The 26,040-nt window shown below is 40.8% G+C and overlaps 1 protein-coding gene across 1 annotated transcript; it reads left to right on the forward strand.

The window, feature by feature from the left end:
- Nucleotides 1-2,385: 2,385 nt before the first annotated feature.
- On the forward strand, nucleotides 2,386-14,028 carry COPS8 (COP9 signalosome subunit 8). The gene is made up of 8 exons (XM_074910555.1): nucleotides 2,386-2,526; nucleotides 5,207-5,277; nucleotides 6,840-6,888; nucleotides 8,408-8,540; nucleotides 9,510-9,617; nucleotides 10,083-10,145; nucleotides 11,305-11,346; nucleotides 12,619-14,028. Exons 1-8 carry the CDS (start codon nucleotides 2,449-2,451, stop codon nucleotides 12,696-12,698), a joined length of 624 nt encoding a protein of 207 aa, XP_074766656.1. The 5' UTR covers nucleotides 2,386-2,448; the 3' UTR covers nucleotides 12,699-14,028.
- Nucleotides 14,029-26,040: the final 12,012 nt, after the last annotated feature.

A 26,040-nucleotide genomic window follows, 5' to 3' on the forward strand; every position in this document is an offset into this window, starting at 1 on the left:
CATGAAGGAAATAAAATAAATAAAATATCATGGTAAGCCAGTGCAGGGCACTGAAGTTGGTGGCACAGAGCAAGTTTCCATCAGTAGTGGTATTTTTTGGCTAGGTAGGAGACGCCATGGAGAAGTACATCCTCCTCAGCAACTGAACGTGGCTTGGCTGGGAGAATCATGCTGGCTGAGCCAGAGCGTGCACAGAGCATGGTGAGCACAGCACCTTGGGGCTCGCAGAGAGACGTCCTGGGTTGTTACAGAAAGGCAAGCAGAGAGAGATGGACCTAAAAATTTTTAAAAAAGAGAGAGGGAACATCTTTTCTGGCTGCTCCCAAAGCAAGGCATTGCTTCCAAAGAGGTCCTGGTGGCTTTGCAAGGCTCGGTTAACCAAACTGGAACGCAATGCTTCCTTTGTTGTCCAAGAAGCTTAATGAAATCCTGCAAAAAGAAATATAAAAAGAAACCTAACTTTCCCCAAATTGAGTTTCCTGCATGGAAGGGACAGTGGGATGTTTGGAAGTGGCCACAGCCCCACTCATTTCCGTGGACTTTTTAGGCAGTTTCTCTTGCAGCTAGTGCCCTCTCGTGGAAATCTCTCAACTGCTCAATTTCTACTGTTTGTTTTATTTTTTTCAAAACGAAATGATTGCCCCGCAGAGAGAAGGAGCACGCACAGAGGCTGTGGTTCTGCCCAGGCCTAGCATGGGAGCAGCTCGTGCAAGGGACCAGCTCATGTCTTCCCACCCTGCACTGGGAAGGAGGATCACATTGGGATGGAGGATGGCAACTCCATGACATCCCACAACAAGATGAAGCCTTCCCATGGTGGCAATCCAGGATGCTCTGACCCCAGCCCCACCGGTGCTAAGGGAACGCCTCCCACCGGCACCATCACAAGCTGCTGCCCACTTTTCTCCCCTGCCTCACCTCCTGAAAAGCATGGGATAATTGCGAATGGGAGCAAAAGGTGAGGACAATGTTCCTCTCAGATGTCCAAATGTCAAAGAAATTCCAGCATGGAGCTGGAGGCAACAAAGAGCCGTCGGGATCGATGTGGCCAACGGGAATAGGAGTGGGATGCGAGGTCGGTTGTTGGGAAAGGCGATGCCTCAGCCAGCGGAGCAGCAGTGCCATCGCCTGGAGCACTATGCCAAGATGCTCTCCTCCAGGCAAATCCCAAAGCAAATACAAACACATAATTTTTACTTCTCCATAGCCAAGACCTCTCCCAGGGCATGGAGACTCCCCAGCAAAGGCACCAAGATTAACGCCAGCCTTCCCTTATGCCAAAATGCTGAGATGCTAAACATCCCTATTATTTCCTTTTTTCAACCCAAAAGCGTGGGGAACACCTCCATACCACTGTGCCACAGTTGGATCAGGCTTGCACATGGCACCCTAATTTTGCATGGAGGTGCTGCAGCTCTTGAGCACAGCTGGAGGTAATGCTCTTGTAAAGGGCTGGAGGGGTCCTTGCCCAAATATGAAGATTAAATGGTTTTGGGGATGGTGTTTGGGGAAGTGCTGGGAATGGCAGATGGTGGTGGGGTAGTGTGGTCAGGTTTTGTTCAAGGGATGTGGGGCTGCAGATGATGATGGAAAGCAAATTCGTTCTATTAGAAAACAAGGGTTTGATAAAATGAGGCTCCCAGGTTAATTTTACCCTAAAAAATAAGAGTTTCCATCTGTGGCTCTGGTAATTGCAAAGATCTGCTGACAATCCTGCCATTTTCCACTGATTCCTGTGCCTCAAACTGGGGCTGTTCTCTGTTCAGCAAACATGTTCAGACTCCTTCCAGGTCACAAATAGGGCTCCTTGAGTCCAGTTCTGGGGAAAGATGGGAAGAAGGAGGGGTCCTGGTATGGCCTCAGATGGGACTTCACCGAGGATGGGAACCAGAGGCACTGGAAAGCCACAGCAGAGCGGTGGTCCTACCCATATATAGCCTGTTATATGCCATGTTAGTATAGCGCGTGCAATTTTGGCATATGTGCTATTTTATAGGAGATATATGTACATGTATAGATTATACTTATAGATTATACTGCATATGTAACGTGTAACAAAGGATGTGGGGTGTGTACGTGAGATATACAAATAAAAATTAAGCATAATCTGTTTACTGCACACAAACACACCGAAATAATGAGTAAAAAAACCCTATTATCTACCTGTTCCTTAAAAAATGTGGGTCTGACACACGTGCTGGCCAACCCCACTCCTAACCCCGCCCCCGGGCCCCCTTGGCCACGCCCCCAGGGATTGGCCACACCCCTTCTAGTCAGGCCGCCATGCAGTCCTCCAGAGCATCAAAAAGCGCATCTAGAGCGGCGTCACCGCTTTAGGCCCGGGGAGGCGGAACTACGTCCTGCTCGCGCCGGAAGTGACGTCAAGGCGCGGCCGCCTCCTGAGCGGGGGCAGTTCTGGCTGGCGGCGCGGGGCGCTGGGAGGGGAAGATGCCCGTGGCGGTGATGGCAGAGAACTCCTTCAGCTTCAAGAAGCTCCTGGAGCAGTGTGAGACGCAGGAGCTGGAGGTACCGCGGGGCGGGGGCTGCACTGCTGGCGGGAGGGGGCCTGGCGGAGGCCCCCTGCGCCCCAGCGAGGCTTGGGGGCTCGGCGCCGCTCCGTAGCGTTGGTGGTTGTGGGCACAAGCGTTTCTGGCGGTGTGGGTTAGAGATAACAGTAACGGCGGTCTCGGTAAATGCGAGGTTCTGCCTGAAAATGCTCTTTTTACAGGCTGACCTGGTCTCGCAAGGAAGGACGTTCGTGGCTCTCTGCCTCTGTGTGTGTTCGTGAAGTTGGTTAGGGTCCAGTGTGTAAACTTGCCTCTTGTGCAAAAGCCTGCCAAAAAGCATTTCAGAAACTCGCAAGCTGCAGACAAACGAGTGCGTTTTAGTACCATTATTAGGGTCTTTTTGGAGGGGGTGCGCTGTGAGAGAGAAGTTCATATGTCTCTGTTTCACGTGGTTGAGAAAAGTAGATATTAAAAGGGGGAGTGGAGCACTGAACGAGGCTTGCAGGATTGCTCTTGGACTGATGGTGCACATATTATGGGAGCTCACGCTGGAAGTTTCCTCTGTGCTGTTTTAAATTCTACTGCTTGATGAGGTTTCAAGTCTGACTGCACACAGCTAGTCTGCCAGACTGCAGCCTGTGGTAAGTCCAGGTGGCACCATGTTAATGCTAAAGGCTCTTCCTGGGTGATATCCATAGATCCTTTCTCGCTTTGCAGAGTTGCCAGTGCTTTTCTAAATGTGAAGCCCATGCATCCCCCTGTAGCTATTTGAAAGAAGGGGAAATTCACCATTTTCCCCTTTCATGCACTTCTTAGTGATTTTGATTTTTAGATGTTGCTACCCTAGTAATTGAAGGGAGAGAGTTGATCCAGTATGTGATTGTTTGCCACAGCAGAGCCTTGGTGTTGACAAACCACACAGCTTTGCAGTGGAAGATATACTTAAACGGAAGGGGTCCCTACTTACTGATGTGTGCCATCAAGCTTCAGCCGATGTTACTGTGTGCTGGTTTTTTGCGGAGCCCAGGTGCCTCTCGTGCTCAGCATGGTGCTGCAGCTTCTTGGTATGCCCTGAGTTCCATAGAAGAGTTATGGAGCTGGACGGAGGTGGTTGTGCTGAAAATAGGAGCTCCCTGCTTCCTCAGGTGATGGATGTGTGAGCACAGAGAAGCAGAAGACTGGCTTTGTGCCATGTGGGAGTGTGGCCACCCCTTCCAGCTGGGCAGTCCATCTGAACCCGACTTGTGATGGCTTTTTCTGCCTCTTTGGCCTCTGTGGAGTGCTGGCAGGGTTGTGCCAGGCTGAGTTCTGAGTGTTGGGGACTTGTGTCAGACCCCAGCAGGCTTTGGGCTTTGCTTCTACAACCATCTGGAGAAGTTCAGCGTGTCCTCCTCACTTGGCTGCTGCAGAGTGTGTGATGTTGGATCTTGCTGAGTCCCTGAGAGCTGTTTTAAAGCCACTGAACTTAGACTGTGCTCTGCTCAAGGTTTTTGCTGTGTTTGTTAGTAGAATCTCCTTAGAGTAAATGGCAACAGATGCTCCTCTGGCAAACTGTTTCCAACTGCTTTGATAAAACTAGCAAGTTATTTGCTGTCTCTGCATCCACATCAAGATTCTTGTGGGCACACTAATATCTGCTGACAACCTTTGTGTTTCAGATCATGAGTTGTTATGTAAGCTGATTTTTTAAAATTTTTTTTTCAGGATAGATGCAGCCACAGAGCTTTCTTCAGTAAAACTGTAGATTGTAAATCTAGTTGTTTTGGTGGTAGTTAGCTTTCCCTTCTGTTCCACTGGTCTTCTGGCAGAGAAACTAATGAATTTTCTTTTTAGTACAGAGATACACCAAAGGTGAACTTGCACACTTCAAACAGGTGGTATTAATTGAATTGGCTTTGTTTTACTGGGTGTAATCCAAGGGACAGTTGCAGAAACTGCTGCATTTTTATGTAGTTGATGAGCCCTGGGAACAGTGTAAGAATTCCTGGGGATGATGATATCTGGTCCACGACACAGCTAATCACCTGGTTTTGGCTTAGAGGAGCCTATAAATCACACATGTAATTAAATCAAATAGCTGTATAATTGGCTTCCTTGTGAGTGCTTGCTGCACTATCCTTGAACAAATTGCTAAAACCTCATTGGAAAACTTTTAATTGTTTAAAGCTTTTAAATGACTATAGACTTTCAAAATTTTATAACTTTATTATAACTCCTTTTTTTCTGCTTGTATGATTTGTGAGGTCTCCTGAAGTGTGTCAAGTGTCAAAACTTAGCTTGGATTTTTAAGAAGGGCACCTCAAGTGAGCAAATAAGCATTACTCTGGTAGGGTACCCTGAACTGAACTGAAGTTCAGCCCAAGATAATGGAAGTTGTGAGTGCCTCAAAACAGGTGTGAGGAGCTGTAAAGTGAGATGGTTACCATTTCCATGCAATGAAAAATGTAACTATACTTTATTCATGCAGCAAAACAAAGTAAGTTTTCTAAGTAAAACTTCTGGCATGTGCAAGTTAACTCTTCATCATAAGATACAGCTTTGTTATAGCAACTCTGACAATTTGTCCACACCTATTATGGGGGGCGGGGAAATCAGTTGTCTCAGAATGTTCAGTTTTCGTTAAACTTGGCTTTCTGCTGTGTTTTGTAAGATATTGATCTTGAAATATGTAACCAAATTATTTGTACTTGTTTTTTTAGGCCCCTGGAGGAATTGCTACACCCCTTGTTTATGGCCAGCTTCTAGCTTTATACCTGTTGCATAATGACATGTAAGTGGCTTGTCTTAGATCTTTAACTTCAGATACTGAATTTGTGACTATTAACTTGAGCTGCAGTTACCAGAATATTAGTAATTGGTTGTGTGACTAACAAAATGAACGTAGGCAGTGCTGTGTTTTTTAAAAAAATAATTCACAGAATTAAGTCTCTTTCACCCCTTGCTCTGTTAGGAAAATTCTTCTCCTTTGTTTGCTCTTGCCCACCCTTTTGAACTGTAGGGGAACAGATTGGCTTTAGGAAGAAAGTTCCTTAAATAGTGAAATAGGCTCCCCTGGAAAATGGTGACCACTTTGGTATTTTGATTTGTAGCTTTACAAGGCTGCATTTGTTTTGAGTAAGCTTGCATGCTGCTCCTTGTGTTTAGATTAAAGCAGGATAACTGTAAACTGTCCATGTTAAAAATGAGGGATACTATTGGCTCGAATGAGCTAAATCCTCATGAAGCAGTAATCCTTTGAATTTGGTCTGGTGGATTATTACTATGTCCCCGTGTGAACTTGATTTGCTGTGTTTAGGGTTTTATTGAGAAATTGCTGATTATTTATTCAGGCAGAATAAATGACACTGCCATGTTTGATTATCAAAGCCATAGTAAGCGTTGGTGTGGGGATTCGAAGATTTGAGTGTTTTCTTACACTGCAGATGTATATTCTTTCAGGACACATTCCCTGAACGCTGATACTGAGTATTAGGTTTAAGACATAACCTTGGATCAAATGAATTTGAAGTTTCAGAATTAGAGACTTTTAGAATTGTGGTTTAATGAAAAGCAGTGAGTCTCTTTCTCCATTTTGCATTTTAAATCTTCCTGAGCATTTGTAGCCATTTCAGTTTAGGTTCTGTGCTCTAAAGATCAATGACTAAATATCTCAGTATGTCCAAATCTCCAGAATGTATGTGACAAATGTGGGTTGGGTAGAACATGCACAGAACAGTCTAAATCTTTGGTATGCAAAGTGGGGTGTGGGCACATGAAGAAAGTATTTTAATTAATAGTAAAGAATATAAAATATCTTTAAGTGGTGTTTATTTAATCTTTTTAAATTTCTGCATTTCTATGCTTTATAAGGTACATAATATATTAATACAGTAGTGCCTGTATATAATTTATAAATACATATGTGTATACTGGGGATGCATGTTCAAAAATGATTTTCTGCTAGAAGTTCATGATCAGAGTTTGGAGAACACAGATCTAAGTGACTAATGACACTATGAAAAGTTATTATTTGTACTTGTGTTCATCGAAGATGCAGCTATTCCAAAAACAAAACTGCAAAACTGACTTCTGTGAAATGCTGCCTAGGGTAGATAAATGAAAAACCTTTTCTAAACTGGTGTTAAATGAGGCAGTTAATGAGCTATTTGTTGTGTTGTGACAGTCATGTTGTCAACTTGAGAGTAACTTGGATTTTCTACTTCAGTAGACAAAGAAGGAATATTTTAAAGCACTGAGACTGTGTTAATTACAGCATCTGAACAAACCTTTTGGTGTATCCTAATACCAAACATTTGGTTACTGGAGTATTTTTAACCTAATTTTTTTTTTTAGGAATAACGCACGATATCTTTGGAAAAGAATCCCTCCTGCTATCAAATCTGTAAGTACTTCTGAAAGTGCCGTTTGATACTAAACCAGTTTTATATAAGCTTGCAAATAATGACTTTTTTTTTTTCCCAGGGATTGTTCGGTGAGTAACTCTGGGCTCAGTTCTGTGCTGTGACCTGCTTGCCCAGCAGATGGCATATTGGTCTTTAAGATCTCCTATTGCTCATCTGTTACCCCTTTTCCTTCACAAATAATCTGGTGCAATAGGATTCAGTAAATCTGTGGACTTTTTAGTAGAAAGCCTTATGATAAAGGGCAGTCAGGTGGAGGAGAGCAGTGGATCTGATGCTGGGATGGGGCACATTCCACATGAAGGGGTAGAGTAAATGCGGTGAAAAGTGACTTCAGATAAGATGCATCTTCGGATTGTTTAATTTTCTGAAGGCACTTGTTTTGCACTGGATTTGGATGCATTTTGAGGATTCAGCTAAATATAATACCAGAAATGCTTCCAGACATTACTGTTAGGTGTTCAGTTTGAGATCATACAGTTTACAAGGAAACGTGTTCTCTAGTCTTGTTTTAAGAAACCTCATGGTCAAGATGGGACCTGTAAGATGGTTCTGAAATACTTTTCCCTTGAAAGAGAAAATTTGTCAGTTGAGTCAGTAGTTATCTGGACCAGATTTTACTTGGCCTTTCCCCAAAACTTGCTGTATTTGTTGCACAGCAATATTCTGTGAATAATCTGGCTTTTTTGGTGTGACTTGCATTTCACGTGAAGCATCATTCTTGGTGGGGTAAACTCATTGCATGAATTATTTTGCAAAGATTACACCTCAAAGCATAGTATTTTCTTGTGTGTGTGTGTTGGTGAATCTTCTTCTAATTGAACCAAGTAATAATTAGTATGAGTCTTAACTTCAGAAACAAATAGATTCTCCTTACAATTGAAAATATTCCTTCATTATCCCGTTTGGTGTTTGGTTGCTGTTCTGACAGGGTATTATGGAATCTCGTTGACCAAATGGCAATGTGTAACACCGTAAAAGCCTTTTACAACCAGTAGTGGGAGAGCAGCTGTAGTGAGTATGACACCATATTAAGTGTCACCTATTGTCAAGGTTGCAAGGCTTTCAAGTTGAAAATTGCCTTTACTGTGCAAACAACTTCTGCACTTTATAAAGCCTCTACTGAAGAGGCAAACATCTCTCTAAGCAGGAAATAAACTGTGCCTGTCTTTTTGCAACTCCAGTTAGTAGCCTGAGTGCAGATTATCCGCCATGATTGTTTTAGCTGGTATGTCTGCCTGAATTGGTATAACTGACATGTGAGCAGACTTTGCATATGTGGGTGATAAAGTTTTGGCAGAGGATGGATTAGGGAGCTTGCAGCTGTGATACCTGCTAGAGCAAGATTTCCTAACGCCTGTCAGTTCATCTTCACAGTTGTTGTGATATACCCTTGCAATAGGAGAGGGAAGGGAGTGAAAATGGGTTTATACAGTATGGTTTCTGTAGAGAATACACTGTGCTGGATTAACTATTGTTTGGGGTTTTTTGTCACAACAGGCAAATGCTGAACTTGGTGCAGTTTGGTCAGTAGGACAAAGAATCTGGCAGAGAGATTTTCCAGGAATCTATACAACAATCAGTGCTCATCAGTGGTCTGAGACTATTCAACCAATCATGGAAGCACTTAGAGGTACAAATTGAACTTCTGTAGGTAGCATGGAATTATATGTTGCCTTAAATTATTTCTGTGTGCTCAAACAGAAATGGACAAGTAGACAAATGACTACTTGTGAAAAATCAGAAGTGATCAGGAAGATTGTTGCCAAGTTTTTGTAGGTTTTACTTAAAGGATTTTAGGTATCAGGTGTAAATGAAAAGCTTATTACAAAAACATGTAAAAACAAACTAAATTGTTTTTATTAGGATTGTGTTTGTGACTATATTCTTTCATATTAGAATTTCATACACTGTATGTTTTGTTCTGTAATAGCAATATAGACTGCTAGTTGTCCAGTCTTATCAGACTTTTAACCAGTAATCTAGGGAACTTGGCTTGGCATTTCAGAATCCTGTGACACTAATGAAAAGGTTTTTCTTTTAAATGTGACTTCAGACAAATTTATAGTGTTTAACAGTAACATGCAAAGTCTTCCTACTAGAGGGCAGTAGACTGCTAAAAAGACTTCCAAGGTATTTTGCAATAACAAATTCTCTGTAGTAGTAGAAACAACAGATTTTTAGATGCCTTGGTATCAAAGCAGATGTGGTGAAAAAGGCACGAATAGTTTAAGTAATTGTTTTTTCATTTTTTTCTGATTCTGAACTATTTAACATACAAGTCTATTGCAAATGGAGAATGCCATCAGAAGCAGAGTTTCCTAAACTGGTTTATGTACCAGTTGTAGTACCCAAGATGCTGCAAACTGCCTTTGGAGGTTAAACGTGGTCTCTGAGGCGTTTTGTCCTGGCATAGTGCAAGCTGTTGTCTCTGACTACTTACTGTGGTACTTCAGTGAACTGTGGGAAGGGGGGAAACTTCTAAAGTGCTAACTTTAAGGGTGGTAGTGTTTTCCCAAATGTGTTAGAATTTGAAAAATTTTCTCAGACTTCCTAGTTATGGAGAACAGTCTACTGTCATCTTACTGTGTTTATCTCTTAGATGCAACTAGAAGACGAGCCTTTGGACTGGTTTCTCAGGCATATACCTCAATAGTTGCAGATGATTTTGCAGCCTTTGTGGGGCTTCCTGTAGAAGAAGCTGTGAAAGGTACTTTGGGTTTATTCACTGAATAGCTTTTCTACAGATGATTCAGATATGCCACCTGTAAGTGATAGTAAACAAACATATAAATTCTGAGACTGTTAAAGTGATGGAGCAGTGAATAGAGAAAAGTATCTTGGTTCTGGATAAGTTTTTTTTTTTATTATTTGCCACTAGTTACCATTGGTTATTCTCCCTTTCTATATGTGGAAATATTGAAGCAATTCAGTGGTGAGGGAAGAGTGAAGGCAGTGGATTAGGCTAGTTCCATGTATAATACTATTGCTTTCTTGATGTTTGTTGAACTACCTGTCTAAATATAAGCATTTTTATAAGAAATATGTCTTGGAGTTATGGCATACGATCATTGAAATGAGATACTTTTCTGTTGGTCTTAATGTGCATTGTTATTTTGCATTTTAGCAACCATATAAGATATTTGTTCTTAAAAATTTAAAAATGTCTTTTCAGGTGTGTTAGAACAGGGCTGGCAAGCAGACTTTTCAACTCGTATGGTAATGCCTAAAAAGCCAGGTAGGTGGAGCTGTTATTTCATTAGACCTTGAGTTTAGCATTTACTAGTAATTAGGCGTTAGTTTTTAATTAAAATTTTGCACAATATTCTTTCAGATATTGGGGGGGGGACTTAATGCTGCTTATAAACATGGAATGTTTATAAAATGTGGGAAGTACAAAGTAGTTGGTTTGGTTTGGGTTACAAGTAGTTTGGATTAAACTACATCCTCAGATTAACTTTTTTAAACAAAAGCAGACAGGATATGCTATGATTTCTCCTGTTCCTCCTCTGCTGCTGGCTCAGAGTGGAACATAAGTTGGATGACCTCAAATGACATGTCTTAATCTAATAAAGATGAGCAAAAAAATATACCATTTTGCATCTGAGAATTTTTTCAGGAGAAGCAGAACTTCTTTGGGTAGGGATCTAGTGGATGGTAGTGTTCTGAGGAACTCCAGTTGTTGTTATAATTTCCTTTGCTTTATAAAATTTATTCTACCGGATCTTTTCTTTACTGTCATAGTGCTGATAACAGAGTATCTGTTCCTGCAAAGCTTAGCCTGCAGAAATACTTGGCTTTTTTTTTTTCCTAAAGTTGTATCTATTGCTGGCTGAGGCAAAAATAAATGTTAAGCTATGGGAGCAGGATGAAATGACTGCTCTTAAACTGCACAGGGCAGCTCTGGAAGAAGTTACAGCATATCTAAAAGAGCAACATCTATCAGGCTAAGAAAATACACTATATGGGCAGAATTTTCAGGTGTTTGAGAGCCCAGAACTTTAGAATAAATGTGTGCCAGGCAAGATACTGAAATTTATCCCTGGGGACACATAACGAACCAGAGCCCTGAGCTTTTGCATGTGAACAGTTGTTTTTTTTCTAACTGGTTGCAAAATACGCAGTGCTTACAAATACTGGTAACTAGTTATGTGTGGTTTTTTTTCCAAAAGTGAGTGTAGGAACTGCTGTTGAGGCAAAAGAAAGAGGCAGGAAATTGTAATCTGTTTTGAAGCTGCCTGTCTAACCAGTTAAACCTTGGTATTCTGCTTTTTAGCTATGAAGTAAAATGTCATAAATGAACAGGTTTAACTTTACCTTTTCATCCAGTTTTGGCTTGCTCTATAGCACTGTTTAAAACTGTTCCACTGGACTAACTTCTGTGTGTTTTTCTTCAGGTGTGCTGGAAGCTTCATTTAACAGATTTATTCCTTCATCAGGTACTGTTACATATATAATGTACTTGCAGATATCTAAACTTGCATGATTAATATAAACACAGTTTCACCAGCACCACAAAATGGGAATTGGGTCTTAGAGACGTGAATGTCATCATTCCTCCCTCAGAAAAACCCACCCCAGTCAACTGCTATGTAAACACATTTCTCCTTCTGTCTTCTTCCCCTCACATTTTAAGGAGTGCCTGAGATTCCCACTTCCATAGCTGAAGTAGGGAGCAGATTCCAAAGCAGGGGTAGATAACCCTTGTAAAACAAAATTATTTTGGCTAAGACTTCTGACTTAGAGACAATAGCTTTACAAAGCAACTCTGAGTAGGTTTCATTGCTTTTGGATGATGTGGGGCTTCTGAAGTCTTCCTTGAAGAAAGCAATCTTCTGGTTTTCCTCAGAGCTCAATTATAAATTGAGGTGGTATATGTTATGTCATGCTTATTCTCAAAACACTGATGTTTTTATTGTTCACAAGGTAGTGACAGCAGATCTGAATTGGTGGCTTGCTGTGTCTAACAGTTGCCAAAAGTGTCTTAAATTTACAGGTTTAATTCCAACCCAGTTTCAAGAGTTGGGATCTTGCTCTTTGAAAATGATCTTTTGATTGTCAGCTGCCTCTATCACATACCTGCAGCCCTAAGCAGTATGTCTACTTTAGCTATATCCTTAATGCTAGTCTGTTACCTCTTCAGGAATAGTCAGATTTTCCTGCTATTTTTTTAATTCCTAACTTATCTCCCTGGCTTTGGTCACTTGTCTTCCAACCTATTGTTAAACTGTAATCTCAGGTTAGCTGGCATTTATATAAGGATCTGCATGTGCACTGAATTCTCTGGCAACCCATGCAGTACGTTGTTGTGTTTTATTAGTCAGATAACCCAGTAGATTTATTTGGTATTGTCAGTATGGCAACTTGGAAGGAAAGGAGCAACTGAAGAGCTCCAGGATCTATTTTATCCAGCGGAAGTAGTGTCAGTCTTCATTATTCAGACTCCAGTATATGCAAAAAAAGTTCTGGAGTCTGCTGACAAGTAGAACTTGTAACAGCTATCTTTGCTGTTAGTAACTCTTGATCTGCTTAATCACAGACATGCCAGAAAAGTAATGTCAGCTAAAGCTGTGTAGGTAGGAGAGATGCCCCCATAAGACTGTTTTAGAGGCTCATGCATTTAGCTTTTTCCTTACTGTTGTGATGTATGGTATTGCAGATGGATTTGCTTTCTTAATTTCATTAATGATGCATTTGTTTTATCTTTGTAGAACCTGCTCCAGTTCCACCAATTCCAAATGAACAGCAGTTGGCCAGATTGACTGACTATGTGGCTTTCCTTGAAAATTGATTACCCTGCTCCTGTATTCAGAACAACTTGGGAATCCTGTGTACTGACAGTTTTAGAAATCTAAGATTTATTTTCTTTTGTTAAATATTGCAGCACCCCCTACTCAAATGTGTGAAGTATACAGTGTATGTTAGCCCAATTTGTGTTTTGCCAAAGCCAAGCTAGCAATTGAAACAGTCTTTAACTCCTGTAATATTTATTCAGTAGGTACACAGCAGTATTACATAGTCAGGGTTTTTTATTGACTCATAACAGAGAGGCAGAACTTTTCCCAAATATAGTAGAAATGGTGAAGAAGGTAATGAAGCAGGTTAACTGTGAGGAATTTACACCAGTAGGTTATGTGCTTCTGTGGTGAGTACTGCAGTGCTTATCACAGGTCAGTTGCATGTTGAACAGAGTAAAAGACTGCCCTACCCAGGTCTGCAGAGAGAAAATATTTTGATGCAACAGTAACTTACAGAAGAAAACAATTTACAGTAACACTTTTGCAAATATATATATAGCATATTTATAATTGATCTTTTTTCTTGGTCTTTCTGGATTGTTAAATCTTCCTGTTTTGATATGAGAAATTTCACATTGGACATTTTTACAGCATAATAATTGGAGTCATTTAAGAAAGGCAAATTTTCACTTTGAGGAAGAATTTTTCCTTTTGGAAGATTTTGAGTGAGGTAGGACACCAGATATTTTGCTGGCCTGTCATGTCTTGGTTCATTTCAGTACACTGGGCCAGGATCTACAAGAAACAACTCTTACCTGTCTTAAACTTTCTGGATTGCCTCTGCAGTTATTGGAGAAGAATTTAAAAATTAGAGTAGGTGTCCCTGAGTAGAGACCAATTCGGATGGGGATGATATGTTACGCTGCAATGTCAGTTTGAAGAATACATTTTCTGTATCAGAGCACTGCTGTGTTAATCTTTGAGTTGAGAGTGGATTTTAGAAGCAGAAAGATGACTTGTATTCCCAGGCTTCTTGCTAGTATGATCCTGGTAAAAAGGCTATGGGAAAATAGTGGTTCTTTAAAGGGCTATGCATGCCTTCATTTGCTTCTCCCCCCTTTTCAACATCATGTTCAGTGGTTTCATCAAAGATGGCAAGTGTGCCATATGTTGTGATTGTTTTTTTCCAGTGTGCACTACCTACTGTACATTCTCTTGTTGGGGATGTGTTAGCAGGGAGGAATTATAAACTGTGCACTGCTGCTTTGAGAGCTCCCTTTATATGTAAACACTTACTCAAAATGATTTATTTATTTGAAAACCACCTAAGACTTGGATTTCTAAATTTATCTTCAGTGATATTAAAGAACATGTTTACACTGACCTTGTGTACTTGATTTTTAAATTTTTCTTAGAGTACAGTTGTTATGGTTTGGCTAGTTTTTTAATGAATTCTTACTGGTCTGATTTAGATAGGGCTAGTTAAAGATTAGTGCAATACCTTATGCTTAGGTATTTTGAACAGCTTTGTGTGCAGCAATGATCTGATTTTGTATAAAAAAACCCTTCAGGTGCCTTTTAAAATATTCAAAGGTGTATAGTGCTTGAGCTACGTGAATATTTCCCTGTCTGCGTATGTATTGTACAACTTTACAGTTGTTTGTAGCAGACAAGGACATCCCTGCCTGCAGCAATGAAAATTAGACATTAAAGGATTACTAACCACTTGCACTTGATAAATGGTAATAGGAGAGGAGCAACGTGGACACTGGTAATCTGTGTCTATCTAAAATCTAATATCAAATATATATCAAAAATAGTAAGTTTGACTCTTCATCCAGTTCTAACAAGTTCTTAATTTTAAGATCTCTGGTCTGCTGTAAAATTTAAGCTGGTTTTTAGCTTTGGGTATGGCATTTAACTCATAACTCGCCTCGAGTACAGTGTTCCCAGCCACACCTTTTTGTTTGTACCTCTTTGGAATCCAAGCTATTTCAGATATTTTTCATCCTTATTGCCCATTATCGTGGTTTCGTGTTCACAAATATCCTTTTTTTTCAGACGGGCTGCTTGTTGCCACTCTTACTAGTCATGTAGTGGATGTAGCATGGCTTGTAACAACAGTAGAATATTTTCTGTTTGTTCCTGATCCTTTCTAAGATTGGCTCTGTTCTAACATCTCTTGAGCACTGCCCTGTTCTCAGTGTAGTAATGATAATGACTTGAGTACCGTTCATCAGTAGTGATACCTAGGTTGGTGTGCATCCTTGCACGTCCTTATTCAGGGTTTTCCCCTCTGGGTAGTGCTGTGAATGCACAGATAACAAATGGGCAGTGAAACAGCAGGTGAAATTTGAGTATTGTAACACAATTCTAGTCTTTGTAATCAGACTTGACTTGCTTTTGACTTCTTGAATAACTTTATGATCTTGGCATTGTTGCCTTGCTAACCTGAAGAAAGTGTTGAACATAGCAGGTATTGCAGTAATTTATGGTAGCCTCCACCACTCTGAAAACTGACTACCTGCTACTTACCCTTAGCCAGTCCTTTCCCCTTTAGTGTTTTGTGTAGTTTTGGAAAAATCTGTCCTATATGAAGTAGACCACTTAATCCACATTTGTTGATTCTGTGTAGAAAAAGTTGGTAGATTTCAACTACTACCTATAAAACCAAACCACACTTCCTCAAATACTCTATGTATTTTTAATATTTCTCCTTTTTAGTAATGAAAGTGCTGCCTGATGCCCCTGTCTAGACATTTATCTTTGTTTTTTAGGTTTTAAATGAGCAGGTGAGGAGCAGGCTGAATTTAAGACTTGTTAAAGGAGCTAGAGGTGTTAAATGTTGGAGAAGTAAGAGTATTACAGCCAAATGGAATGCTGTGCAATTTGTCTGGGAAAGGCAAATGGGACAAGTTGCTTTATTGATGTAATTTGAAGTAACACTGGAATAGGTCTTAATCTACTGCAAGTGATAGAGTTTAATACAGGTGGCTTTGAGGGATGGTGATAACTGTCATGAGACCTTTAATGGACTTATTTGTCATGTATTGAGCTAATACAGTGAAATTTTTACTTTTCCAACATGTTCTTAAAATCAGCGAATGGTTTTATCCTACAGCAGGCTATCAGCTGGTTCACAATACCTATAAATAGGAAATTTACATCCAGTGGCAAGTTTATTGTAGTTCTTTGTGGAGATTGTGTGATACATTGTCATCGTTGATTTGGTTCCTGAACTGAAATCGTCAAAATGGGAATAAGAGCCATCTCAAAGCACTATGAAATCCTGGGCTTCTGTTTAAAAACATTGGATTGAAAAGTTTGGAGTTACAGTAGGTCAATAATGAAATTCACAATTGGATTTAATGGCTGAAGATGAATGCAGCTTTTCCACATCCGCAGAGGGTCACTAGGTAGAAAGACAAATGTAATTGTATAGCGTAGTTTGTTTAACTAGAAGAAGAAGACTTAACCAGTCTCTGAAGTGTAGAGAGAAAAATCTGTCCATGGAGGTGTTGCTAACCTAACAAGCAAAGATGTAAAATGAGCTTGATACAAAAGGTAGGAGAGTTCAGTTCTCTTAAAGGCAGTGAGTAGTCTTAGTATGGTAGCTATTTTTAGTCTTGCCCTAACTCATGGTCTTCGGTTGAGTGTACTTTGATGCTATGTAAAAGTGTAAACAATGTTGTGACACATGGCTTTACAAAAGCTAAAATCAGACATATTTGTAGACAAGTTTTTCTCTTTTGGTTTGGGCTTATCTTGTGCTAAAATGTTGCAGTCTCAAAGGGGTTAATAACAACTCTGCTGAGTAGAAATGTTAGTTAATTTTTTTTAGATGTGATCTGTGTTAAAGGATTTCAGTTTACACTTTGCTCTGGCAAGCCTAGCATAGCTGTGTGCTTCCTTGTCCAGAGTCGTCTTGGTAAACAGTTTGTGTAAGTTATTTTCTAAAGTGAAATATTTCAGCATTTGAATACTTACCTGGGCTGCTTTAACCCTGTGCTTTCAACTCAACAAAGAGGAAGTACTTTTGTGATCATATTTGCTTTTTTAATTGAAGCAACTGGCGTGGGTTTTGGAGTTACTCCAAATGCTTTTCCGTCTGCAGTGCTGGAACAGTGCTGGAGTGGGAGGACCTTTGGGTTAAGAAACCATTAAGAATTCAGTTGGGAACAGAGGTTCATAAAGGATTTGAAAAAAAAAAAAAAAAAATTCCATTTCAGTTTCGTGTTTTCCATTTTAATCTGCATCCCACATGGAACTGAACATCATTTCTTTGCATTTTATTATCCTCTCCTATATAGGTCAGTGATGCTCATTTACCTACAGTTTCAGTCTCCGTAGAGAAAGCTCTTTCTGCTCAAAGAGGGTTAAAAAAGGAGAAACTGGGCATGGAGGCAGAACAGTGGAGTATGCCTCCCTGCTGAAGGTCCTCGTGGAAACTGTCCATAGGCTTTAATAACAAAGCCTAGCAGATTTTCCAAGATCTGAGCAGAGCTGTCAGTAACTTGGTTAAGAAAATGAAAGCAGAATGCAACATAGAAAAATGTGTCTCACCAGGCATTGCAGGAGAATGGTACTGATGTTGCTGTAATGTGTTATGATCAATCCTGCTGCAGATACCATGCTTAGATAATATTCCTCCTTGTTTTAGTAATCTGGATTCATTCTGCACCCCAATGGCAGTTAATCTGTGTGGTGGCCAGTCCAGTTTCTGAGTATTTGAGAAGCTCCTTTTAAGAGTGAAAAGGGCATCAGCTCAGCCTGGTGCTAATTATTCTTCTGGTGGCCTGAGTTTATTTAGGTGGCTGACTACAGTAGTAGCAGGCACAAGATATAAACCACTGTACTTTGTACATCTCATTAGCTTCTCTCCCCCCCCCCCCCCCCCCCCAAAAAAAAAAAATCTTCCAGAGCTACTAAAATTTGCAGATTATACAAGTCAGTTCTCTAGTCCAGCAACCTGGTGTATGTGCAATAAACCCCTGTGTAAGACAGGAGAGGAAATCTAGAAAAAGATCTTGGGTGGGTGGTTTGTTCTGCTTGGGTCCTGCCCTGCTGGAATTGGCTGGGCCATCATCCAGACAGCACGTTGGTGTTTTCTTCTAGGAAGGACTGTCTGGGCTGGCTGGCTTGGCCCTTCCAGAGCCACAAGCAGTCCAAAGCACCTGGTGCCCAGAGCCTGGCTTCCTGCACAGAGAGGAGCAGTCCTGAAGTCTTTATAAGGTGTCTGAAAGTATTAATATGTGTTTGATCATGTACAGGAGTGACTAAATAGTGAAAAGAAAGGTCTCACTAGATTTTACTCTGAATAGGTTTAGATTTGTGAAGACTAGGGCTGGTAAGACATTGTGCCAGTCTACAGTGCAGCTTTCTTCAAGTCCCAGCTGATGTCACAAATCTGTTCCCGTTAAATGCTCATCTTCTAGTATGTAATCTCTTGGAAGTTTTTTGTAATGTAGTAAATGATTGGTAAGCTTCCTGCAAACTATGAAAGCTAAAATCAAAAACCAGGTTTATTTATGGTTGGTATAACTTGTTACATGCAGTGGAAATAAAGTAAATGGTTATTCTACCAAGATACCTCAAAGTACCTAAATATTGAAGTGATAGCCTACTGTGGCACAAGCTGTCTTAGATCTGAGGAGTGCTACTGGGTGCTGATGGGCCTTATGCATTTTGGAGCTGGTGCACTGGGAAGTGATCCAAGTTATCATTAGCCACCTTGATTCTTTGTCAGTTGAGTGCACTGAGGTTTTGTAGTTTTGTGTGATTTAGCTGTGGACACTTAAAAAGAAACAACCCCTTGCCTCTGTCAGGTGTCAAAAATACATTTTTGCAGTCAACTGCCAATGGACTCTGACAAGCAAAAGGCAAATAAGTTGCTGGTTTGTGATGGGAAGCAAACTTACAGATATTTTACATTCTCAGATCATACTAATTGGCATGGAAAGTTTGCTACTTTTTAAAATCTATTTGTGCTGAGCAATGGAAAGTAATATGTGTTCCTGGTTTCCTGTTTTTTAGGGTTGATATTAAATGTTAAAGTTGTCTGTGCTTTCACAGCAAAGATCTCCAGGTGGGATACTAGGGCTGTGTGGCACAACTTAATGCAAATAAAGTGAGAGAACATGTTACTGAACATTAGTAATCAGGATGCTTGTGATCAGTTCCAAAGCATTTCTGCAAATGCTTGCTTTCCCTTGAGTGTGTTCTCAGGCTGAGTAAAAGAGACTGGAAAGAAACTAAGCTACTTAGAAGTAGGCACCCAATTTTTCTTCCATGTGAGCCTTCTGTTTTGCTAGGATAAGTGATAGAGCAACCAGTGCTGAATTAACAGTGCTGAATCACAGCTAGCATCTTACTTTGTGTGTTACAACAGCCCCTCAAAGCTGAGATTGGTGTAAAAGTATGTGATGAAAATCCATCCATTTGAGGTGACTGGTAGATCACTGACTGCACTGAGAACAGGTCTTGACCTCTTACAAGGTAGGGCACACTCTTGTAAGTGTTTAAAATCTGACATGTTTGAGGTATGAAATCCATTTTATTGCTTTATCTTTTTATGTGGTCTGTCTGAGGTAGAGCATACAAGGTCTGGCAGCCGTCCTGAGCTTTAGAAACGCAGGATAGGAAGGTAACACACTGTGCTTTTCTGTGCTAGTTGGAATCTGGTTTTAGACTGAGTTTATGAATAAACAGAATCACAGAATGGTTTGGGTTGGAAGAGACCTTAAAGATCATCTCATTCCAACCCCCCCTGCCATGGGCAGGGACACCTTCCACTAGCCCAGGCTGCCCAAAGCCCCGTCCAACCTGGCCCTGAACACTTCCAGGGAGGGGGCAGCACAGCTTCTCTGGGTAACCTGTTTGATGTGGCACTTAAGTACACACACAGTGAAAGCCTCACTGCATAACTTAATCCTATAGCAAACAAAGGGATCTGTATTTAGCTCACATACATTTTACTGTAGTCCCAACTTGGGTGTTGCATTTTCAGCCTGTCAGTACAGCGCAGCTGATACAAGCTAAATGAAGTATTCAGCTTACCCTGCCCCTAAAAAAGCTAATATTTGGAAATGACTGATACCTTTGGGGGGTTTTTTATTTTTACAAATTGGTTAGCTGCATAAATACTAACTGCTCCCAGATATTTAATGTTTAATGCTGTTTCTGTGATAAATCACAGTGGCAAATGGGTTCAGCTTTGATCTGATGCAGCATCAGTGCTTGATTTTCCGGAGTTGGGTTCTTGGGGTTTAGATGACTTAAATCCTGTGGAGCTTCTTACACATTTGGTCTTCTAGGCTAGCATGTGCTAAACTTTAGGAGTGTGGAAAACACTAGAGATGGACTTCTCTTGTGTTGTGTGGAAGAGCACCTGCTTGTGTCTAACACAGTCCACACAGAGGACATTGTTCATGTTGAACTACCTCTGCAAACACTAGGGTTGAAGCAAACAGCATTATTACAATGAAAACAGGAGGAAAATCAGACCACCTACAGTATCAGTTGACTGGCACATGAATATTGAGTGATAAAGCAGGAATAAAACTTTCAAATGCTTTCACACCAGGTAGAAAAACCTGAGAAAGACGTTGTAACTGAACTGCTGGACACTGAGCAATCACCCTGACATAACATGCCAAAATAATCATAGTAGTGTTACCAGGCTGTAAATGTTACAGGATAAAGTGGGATGTGCAGATGGGATACAAAGTATAAGTGTAAAAATACTGGCTGTGTTTTGGGGTAGGACTTGCTATGAAATCTTCATAGTTGGAAGTCCTGTACTGCATTTTATCACTAGTACATTACAGTAGTATCCTTCTCCAGATCAGAAGGGTATGTGATTTGAACACTGGAGTAGTAACAATGGGAGATTTTAGGTACCTCATGTAGACAGACCCCAAAGCCTGACTTGGGTGAGATGTAGAGAGAACTTGAATGCAGTGGTAGTCACTGTGTAGAACAACTAGTGGCAGACAAGAGAAGACTCCTGATTTACTTTTCAGTACTGCTTGAGACAGATGTTAGCTGGAGAACTACTCTAGCTGTCACAATATGATTAGGTTTTACATGTGCTTGGAGAGAGCAGGCCAAATTGTCTATATGGAAATTCTATTTTAGGAGAGGGATCGAGGTAAAAAAAGAGGCAGTTTAAAACCAAAAAACTGCAAAAGGAACAATCAAAGCAAGATGCCTACAATGCCCCATGTACAGCCTGAAGACTTAAACCTTCCATTTGAGAAGCCCAGGTAAAACATGCCTCACTGCGGGTGGAAGCCAACACCCCTGCAGTGGCTCCATAGCAAAGCTGAAGAGGTGTTTTGGGGAAACAGTTGTTACTTAAAGCAGAAAGCTTGTGCAAACAAGCCTGTAAAATATGTAAGATTAAATGTAAACTGGAAAGGAAAAACGTGAAACCATAATCAAGCAGTATTTTTTCAAAGGGTGCTCAGACTGCTGGGCCATGGTTACTTAAATGTATTGCAAGTAGAAAGCAAGGGAATTTGTAGAAATTTTCCTTGACAGTGGGGAAAATGGCAGATGCTGCATGATTTTACATCAGTCTTTGCTGCAGATTCCCACCCCAGTATATTCTTTGCTGTGGGTAGCTCAGGGTTCCTAGATCAGTTTACAGTAAATATACAGGAAGCATTAGACTGTATATGACTATATGCAAGTAAGACACCAGAAAGCTGCCAGGACCTCAGTGTTTATCGGAGTCCTGAAGGAACTCTGATATTAAGACTGTTGCAGGCAAATGGTATCTAACTTTCTGTTGCAGTTACTGTGCTGGAGACCTGATGAGTTGTCAGTGTAACCCTTGCAAGTAAAGGTCTGTAGGGAGAGCCTGGGAACTACAAACTGTCAGACATCTTGGTAGGAATAAATATTAGTGGTAAAGATGATGAACCACTGAACATATAGATAGAACAGTCTGGGGAAAAAACCACTGAACATATAGATAGAACAGTCTGGGGAAAAAACCACTGTAGCTCTGGTGTAAAAAAAAAAAAAAAAATCTTGCCTCATTGGCTGAAACTCTATCAGTGTGTCTTCATATGGGTAAAAAGGGATCTAGTGAATGTAACAGATTTTGTGATGCCCCACACTAAGCACTGAGGAAATAATATTGCTGCAGGACCACAGGAAAGCTCCTTTAAGGCCTGAAAGCTGGTTAAAGGGTAGGAAGCAACAGGTAGGGCTTACTGGCTACTCTTGCAGTAAATATAAACCAGCTTTGGGGCCCAAGGAGTAAATGCTGGGACCAATGCATTGAATATTTTTACTGATATCCTAGAGGAGTGCGTGCAACAACAATCTCCCAGTTTGATGGTAGGAAGCTCTTTAAGATAGTTGTTGGAGCGCTGATGGCAAGGAAAACTGGAAGAATGTCCCAAAACTGACTGGGTAGACAAAGTGGTAGCAGGTGAGTTTCAGTGCACTGTAGGTAAAGGTAGGACAGTGCATCCAGGTGCAAAATAATCTTCAGGTTTGTTTATATGATGCTGAACTTGAAACTGGCATTTACAGCTCTAGGAGAGCAGTCTTTACCAAAATCATTATCAATGTGAGAAAATGAAAAAAGCTGATAGCAATAAGCATCATCAAAGAGGGTAATGACAGCAAGAGTGAGTAATTTTTTTGTTATATAGAACTTTGCACTTGGACAAAAATTCACTTGATTATTATAGTTCTGACTTCAACCTCAAGAATGAGAACAGGGTTAGAGAAGATGCAGAAAAGTACCTGTAAAATGACAAAAGGGATAGAGCAACTGACTTCTAGGTAGAGAATGAAAATGCTGGGACCCTCTAGTTTAGAGAAAGTGTATAGTGGAGATATATGTCTGAGGCTTATGAAATGAGGAGCAGCTGAGGGAACTGGGGTTGTTTAGTCTGGAGAAGAGGAGGCTGAGGGAAAGCCCTCACCACCCTCTACAACTCCCTGTAAGGAGGTTGCAGAAAGCTGGGGATGAGTCTCTTGAACCAAGTAACCAGCAATAGGACCAGAGGAAATGGCCTCAAGCTGCACCAGGGCAGGGTCAGACTGGCTCTTAGGAAGCATTTCTTCCCAGAAGGGGTTGTTGGGGGTTGGAATGGGCTGCCCAGGGCCGGGGGGGAGTCCCCATCCCTGGAGGGGTTGAAGAGTCGGGTTGACCCAGCGCTGAGGGATCTGGTGGAGTTGGGAACGGTCAGTGTGAGGTTCATGGTTGGACTGGAGGATCTTCAAGGTCTTTTCCAACCGAGATGATTCTGTGAAATCCTGAAGGCAGTGGATAAGCTGAATACAAAGCTTATTTGGTAAATCCCACAATTCTAGTGTTAGCAGACACTTGGACACTGGTTTAGAGCAGACGAAGGAGCATACTTCTGTATAGAATATAGTGAGCTTCTGGAACTTGTTACTGCAGGAGGACGTAGAGGCTCAGTGTATATGTATACTCACAAAGGGATTACAGATTCACAGGTAACAGGTCTGTAAATAGATAATAAAAAGGATAGGCAGAGATGTGCCTTCTAATATCCTTGTTCTAGTGGATGCTGGAGGAGTCTGAAGGAAAGAAGGGATTACTGAGAAGAGCCAGACCTAAATACCATCTCTAGCAGTGCCTGCTGGGCAGGCTATTGGCCTATGTTGACCTTTGTTCTGACCCACTGAAGTATTCCCTATGTTCCTCACTTTGAGTCACTTTCTCACAGGTGGTATGTTCATTTTTCTCATCTTTTACTGTCATCCAAGAGTTGACATTTTACTTGGATGACATGGGTAAGGGCCTGTGAATTTTTCAGTATAATTATGAAAGGACTGGCATTGAAATACGATTTATGGATTTCTAATGTCCTTGGGGATATTGTATACAATGAAGTGTGCACTTACATTCTGTCAGATCTGAGAGCCTTTTTTGTTTTCTAAGAAGAATGGGGATTATTTTCTAAATTTTAGGCAAAATGCATCATCTTGCTATATGTCCAAGTAGTCAGTGGATGAAAAGCTTAGTTTAGAACATTCAGACCCAGAGAACATGAATGCTTCCTGATTTGCGTGGCATATCTTAGCTCAGCATTTTGTTTGCCTCCCATGGCCCTCTAACATCTGGTGAGTAAAGCTCAGGATTAGTAAATTCTCCCATGAGGTTCTAAAGAGCAAATTCCACTTTCACGTTAAAATACTGATTTGATTGTAAGATTGAAGGAAGATCCTACTTCTATTAATGGTTTGGATCCATGTTGAAGGTCTTGTCTTGGTTTAAATTTGCAGTCCAGTCTCATTACTGCAGACTACTTTGTGTAGCTTCAGTTATAGTCAGTGTGAGAACCTTTTGTATGCTCCTTTGGATATTTGGAGAGGTCAAAGGGAACTGCTCGGATACCATCCAAAGGTTTAGAGAGTTAAGTCCTAGCATTGGGGAAAACAATCTGTGACCACAGGAAAGTATTTAACCTTTTAACACACAAGTTTTTGGGGCTGTTTGTTAGGGGTTACCAGTTCCTCCTTTCTCTTGCTTTCTCCCACTCCTCTTTTTTTACCATATGTCTCTTGGGAATGGGCCATCTTATATGTACCGTGTCTAACATGAGGTAATTGATTCCTGGGCTGCTTAGGTTCCAATTAACATTTTATAAAAAGGGAGGAAGCATGTGGGAGTGGAAATGAGAGTGGGAAGAATTGTCTGATATGCCAAAAAAATCTGATTTTTTTTTTCCCCTGCTGCTCAGTGACTCATCCAAGCCACGTGTTGCGTGTCCAGTTGTTACTTGATTTTGCAATAGCTGATTTCCATGGGACAGCCTTCTTAAATGCTAATCATATGAGGGGGGTTATCTAGACTCATTCTTTCATGTTTTTTGGCTGCCTGTCCAGGTCTCAGCTGGTTTAAGAATTTAAAAGAGCGCAGCTGAGCTGTTAATTGACTGTGATGAGATTTCTTTGGATGCTGGAGGTGAGCACACCTTTGGGAACAGAAAAAAGAAGAGTTACTTTTTTTAATGTACAAAGGCTCTCATTATCATGCATCAAAGATGATGTATAGCTTTGAAACTAAACTGTCAACTGGTTGATGGTCTGAGGTTGCCTGAAGTAGGACAAATTGGGGAGGTAGGGAGGTAATTTCGTGCTCTTTCAGAACTTTGAGGGGAAACTTGTTTCTCATTAAACAAGGACAGGATTTGTTTTACTGCCTTCAGGTATGTGCCAGAAAAGCTGCTAAGACCACCAGCAATACTAGAACTGAGTGAAGGTTTTAGGTCTCTGATCTAAAGATTAAATCTTGGAGGGTTATTGACATGAATTAGCTTGTTGTCAGGTATTTTTTGATCTTTCAGTTAAGATACATCCTTCCTACCTAGAGAGGGAGAGATGCATTCACCTTTTGTGGTTACTGGATGGTTTAATTTTCTCCAAAGTTTAGTCACAGTGCTGTTTGTCCACCTTAAGACGCATGCATCATTGCTGTAGTATCTCCTGACTAGCACCTTGGTCCCAACTTGGTGTTCAAAAGACACTGAAATCAGCCAACCAGCAGAGAAGAGGAGGATGACAGTAAAGATAGCTTGCTACTGTGAGCTCTTGAGCAGTTTGTAGGAAGCCTCTGGCCTGGGAAGGGAGATTTTCTTTCCCAATCAGTGGAAAGTGAAAGGCCAAGGATGAAATTTGATTCAGTTGGCTTTGCACATCTTTGCTTATAGAGTGCAGAAAGAATATCTATGACTTTCTTTTTCTGTTAGCAGTATCAATTCCCAGACAGGGAAGAAAAGCAGAGAGCTGTGCTTTATTGACCAGTCAGATATCTTTGTACCAGAGGGAGAATAAATGTTTTTACAATATAGTTATTTCAGTTTGGGGTGCTTTTGTAATACTGTATTTTTCATCCCTTGAGAGCTTTTCCCCTTAATAGAATTTGTGATTGAAAACAGTTTGCAAACCAAACACTGCCAAGTTTTGCCTGATTTATAGGTTAAAGTAATGCAAAACAGGTAGCTCTTCCTATCTTCATGACCTGCCTAAGTACTATAATTCAAGTAGATTCTTGGTATAAACCAAGGCTTTCAAAACTCAAACTACAGTCTGAAACTGTGAATCTGAAAGTCATATGATCTTTGATAATTGTTGCAAAAGACTGAAAAAGCTCAAGTTCTTCTTGGCTGACAAACCTGGTAGGCTTGCACTTAATGGTGTCCTTTCAATTTGCCCTGTGGAAGGGTCAGTGCCTGTGACTGCAAAGCCTGGGGAAAGCAAAAAATTAGCACTCTTCTAGTAGCTTGTGAGCCTGTATGGTCTTCAAATAAATCTACAGGCCCCAGAGAAGTGACAGGTGATGTTACCAACAGCTTTCTGAGTATACCCTCTTGAGGCTTTCACCCTTGCCCATTATTTCAGATG

This window comes from Athene noctua, chromosome 7 (genome assembly GCF_965140245.1).
Source record: "Athene noctua chromosome 7, bAthNoc1.hap1.1, whole genome shotgun sequence".
NCBI classification, from domain to species: domain Eukaryota; kingdom Metazoa; phylum Chordata; class Aves; order Strigiformes; family Strigidae; genus Athene; species Athene noctua.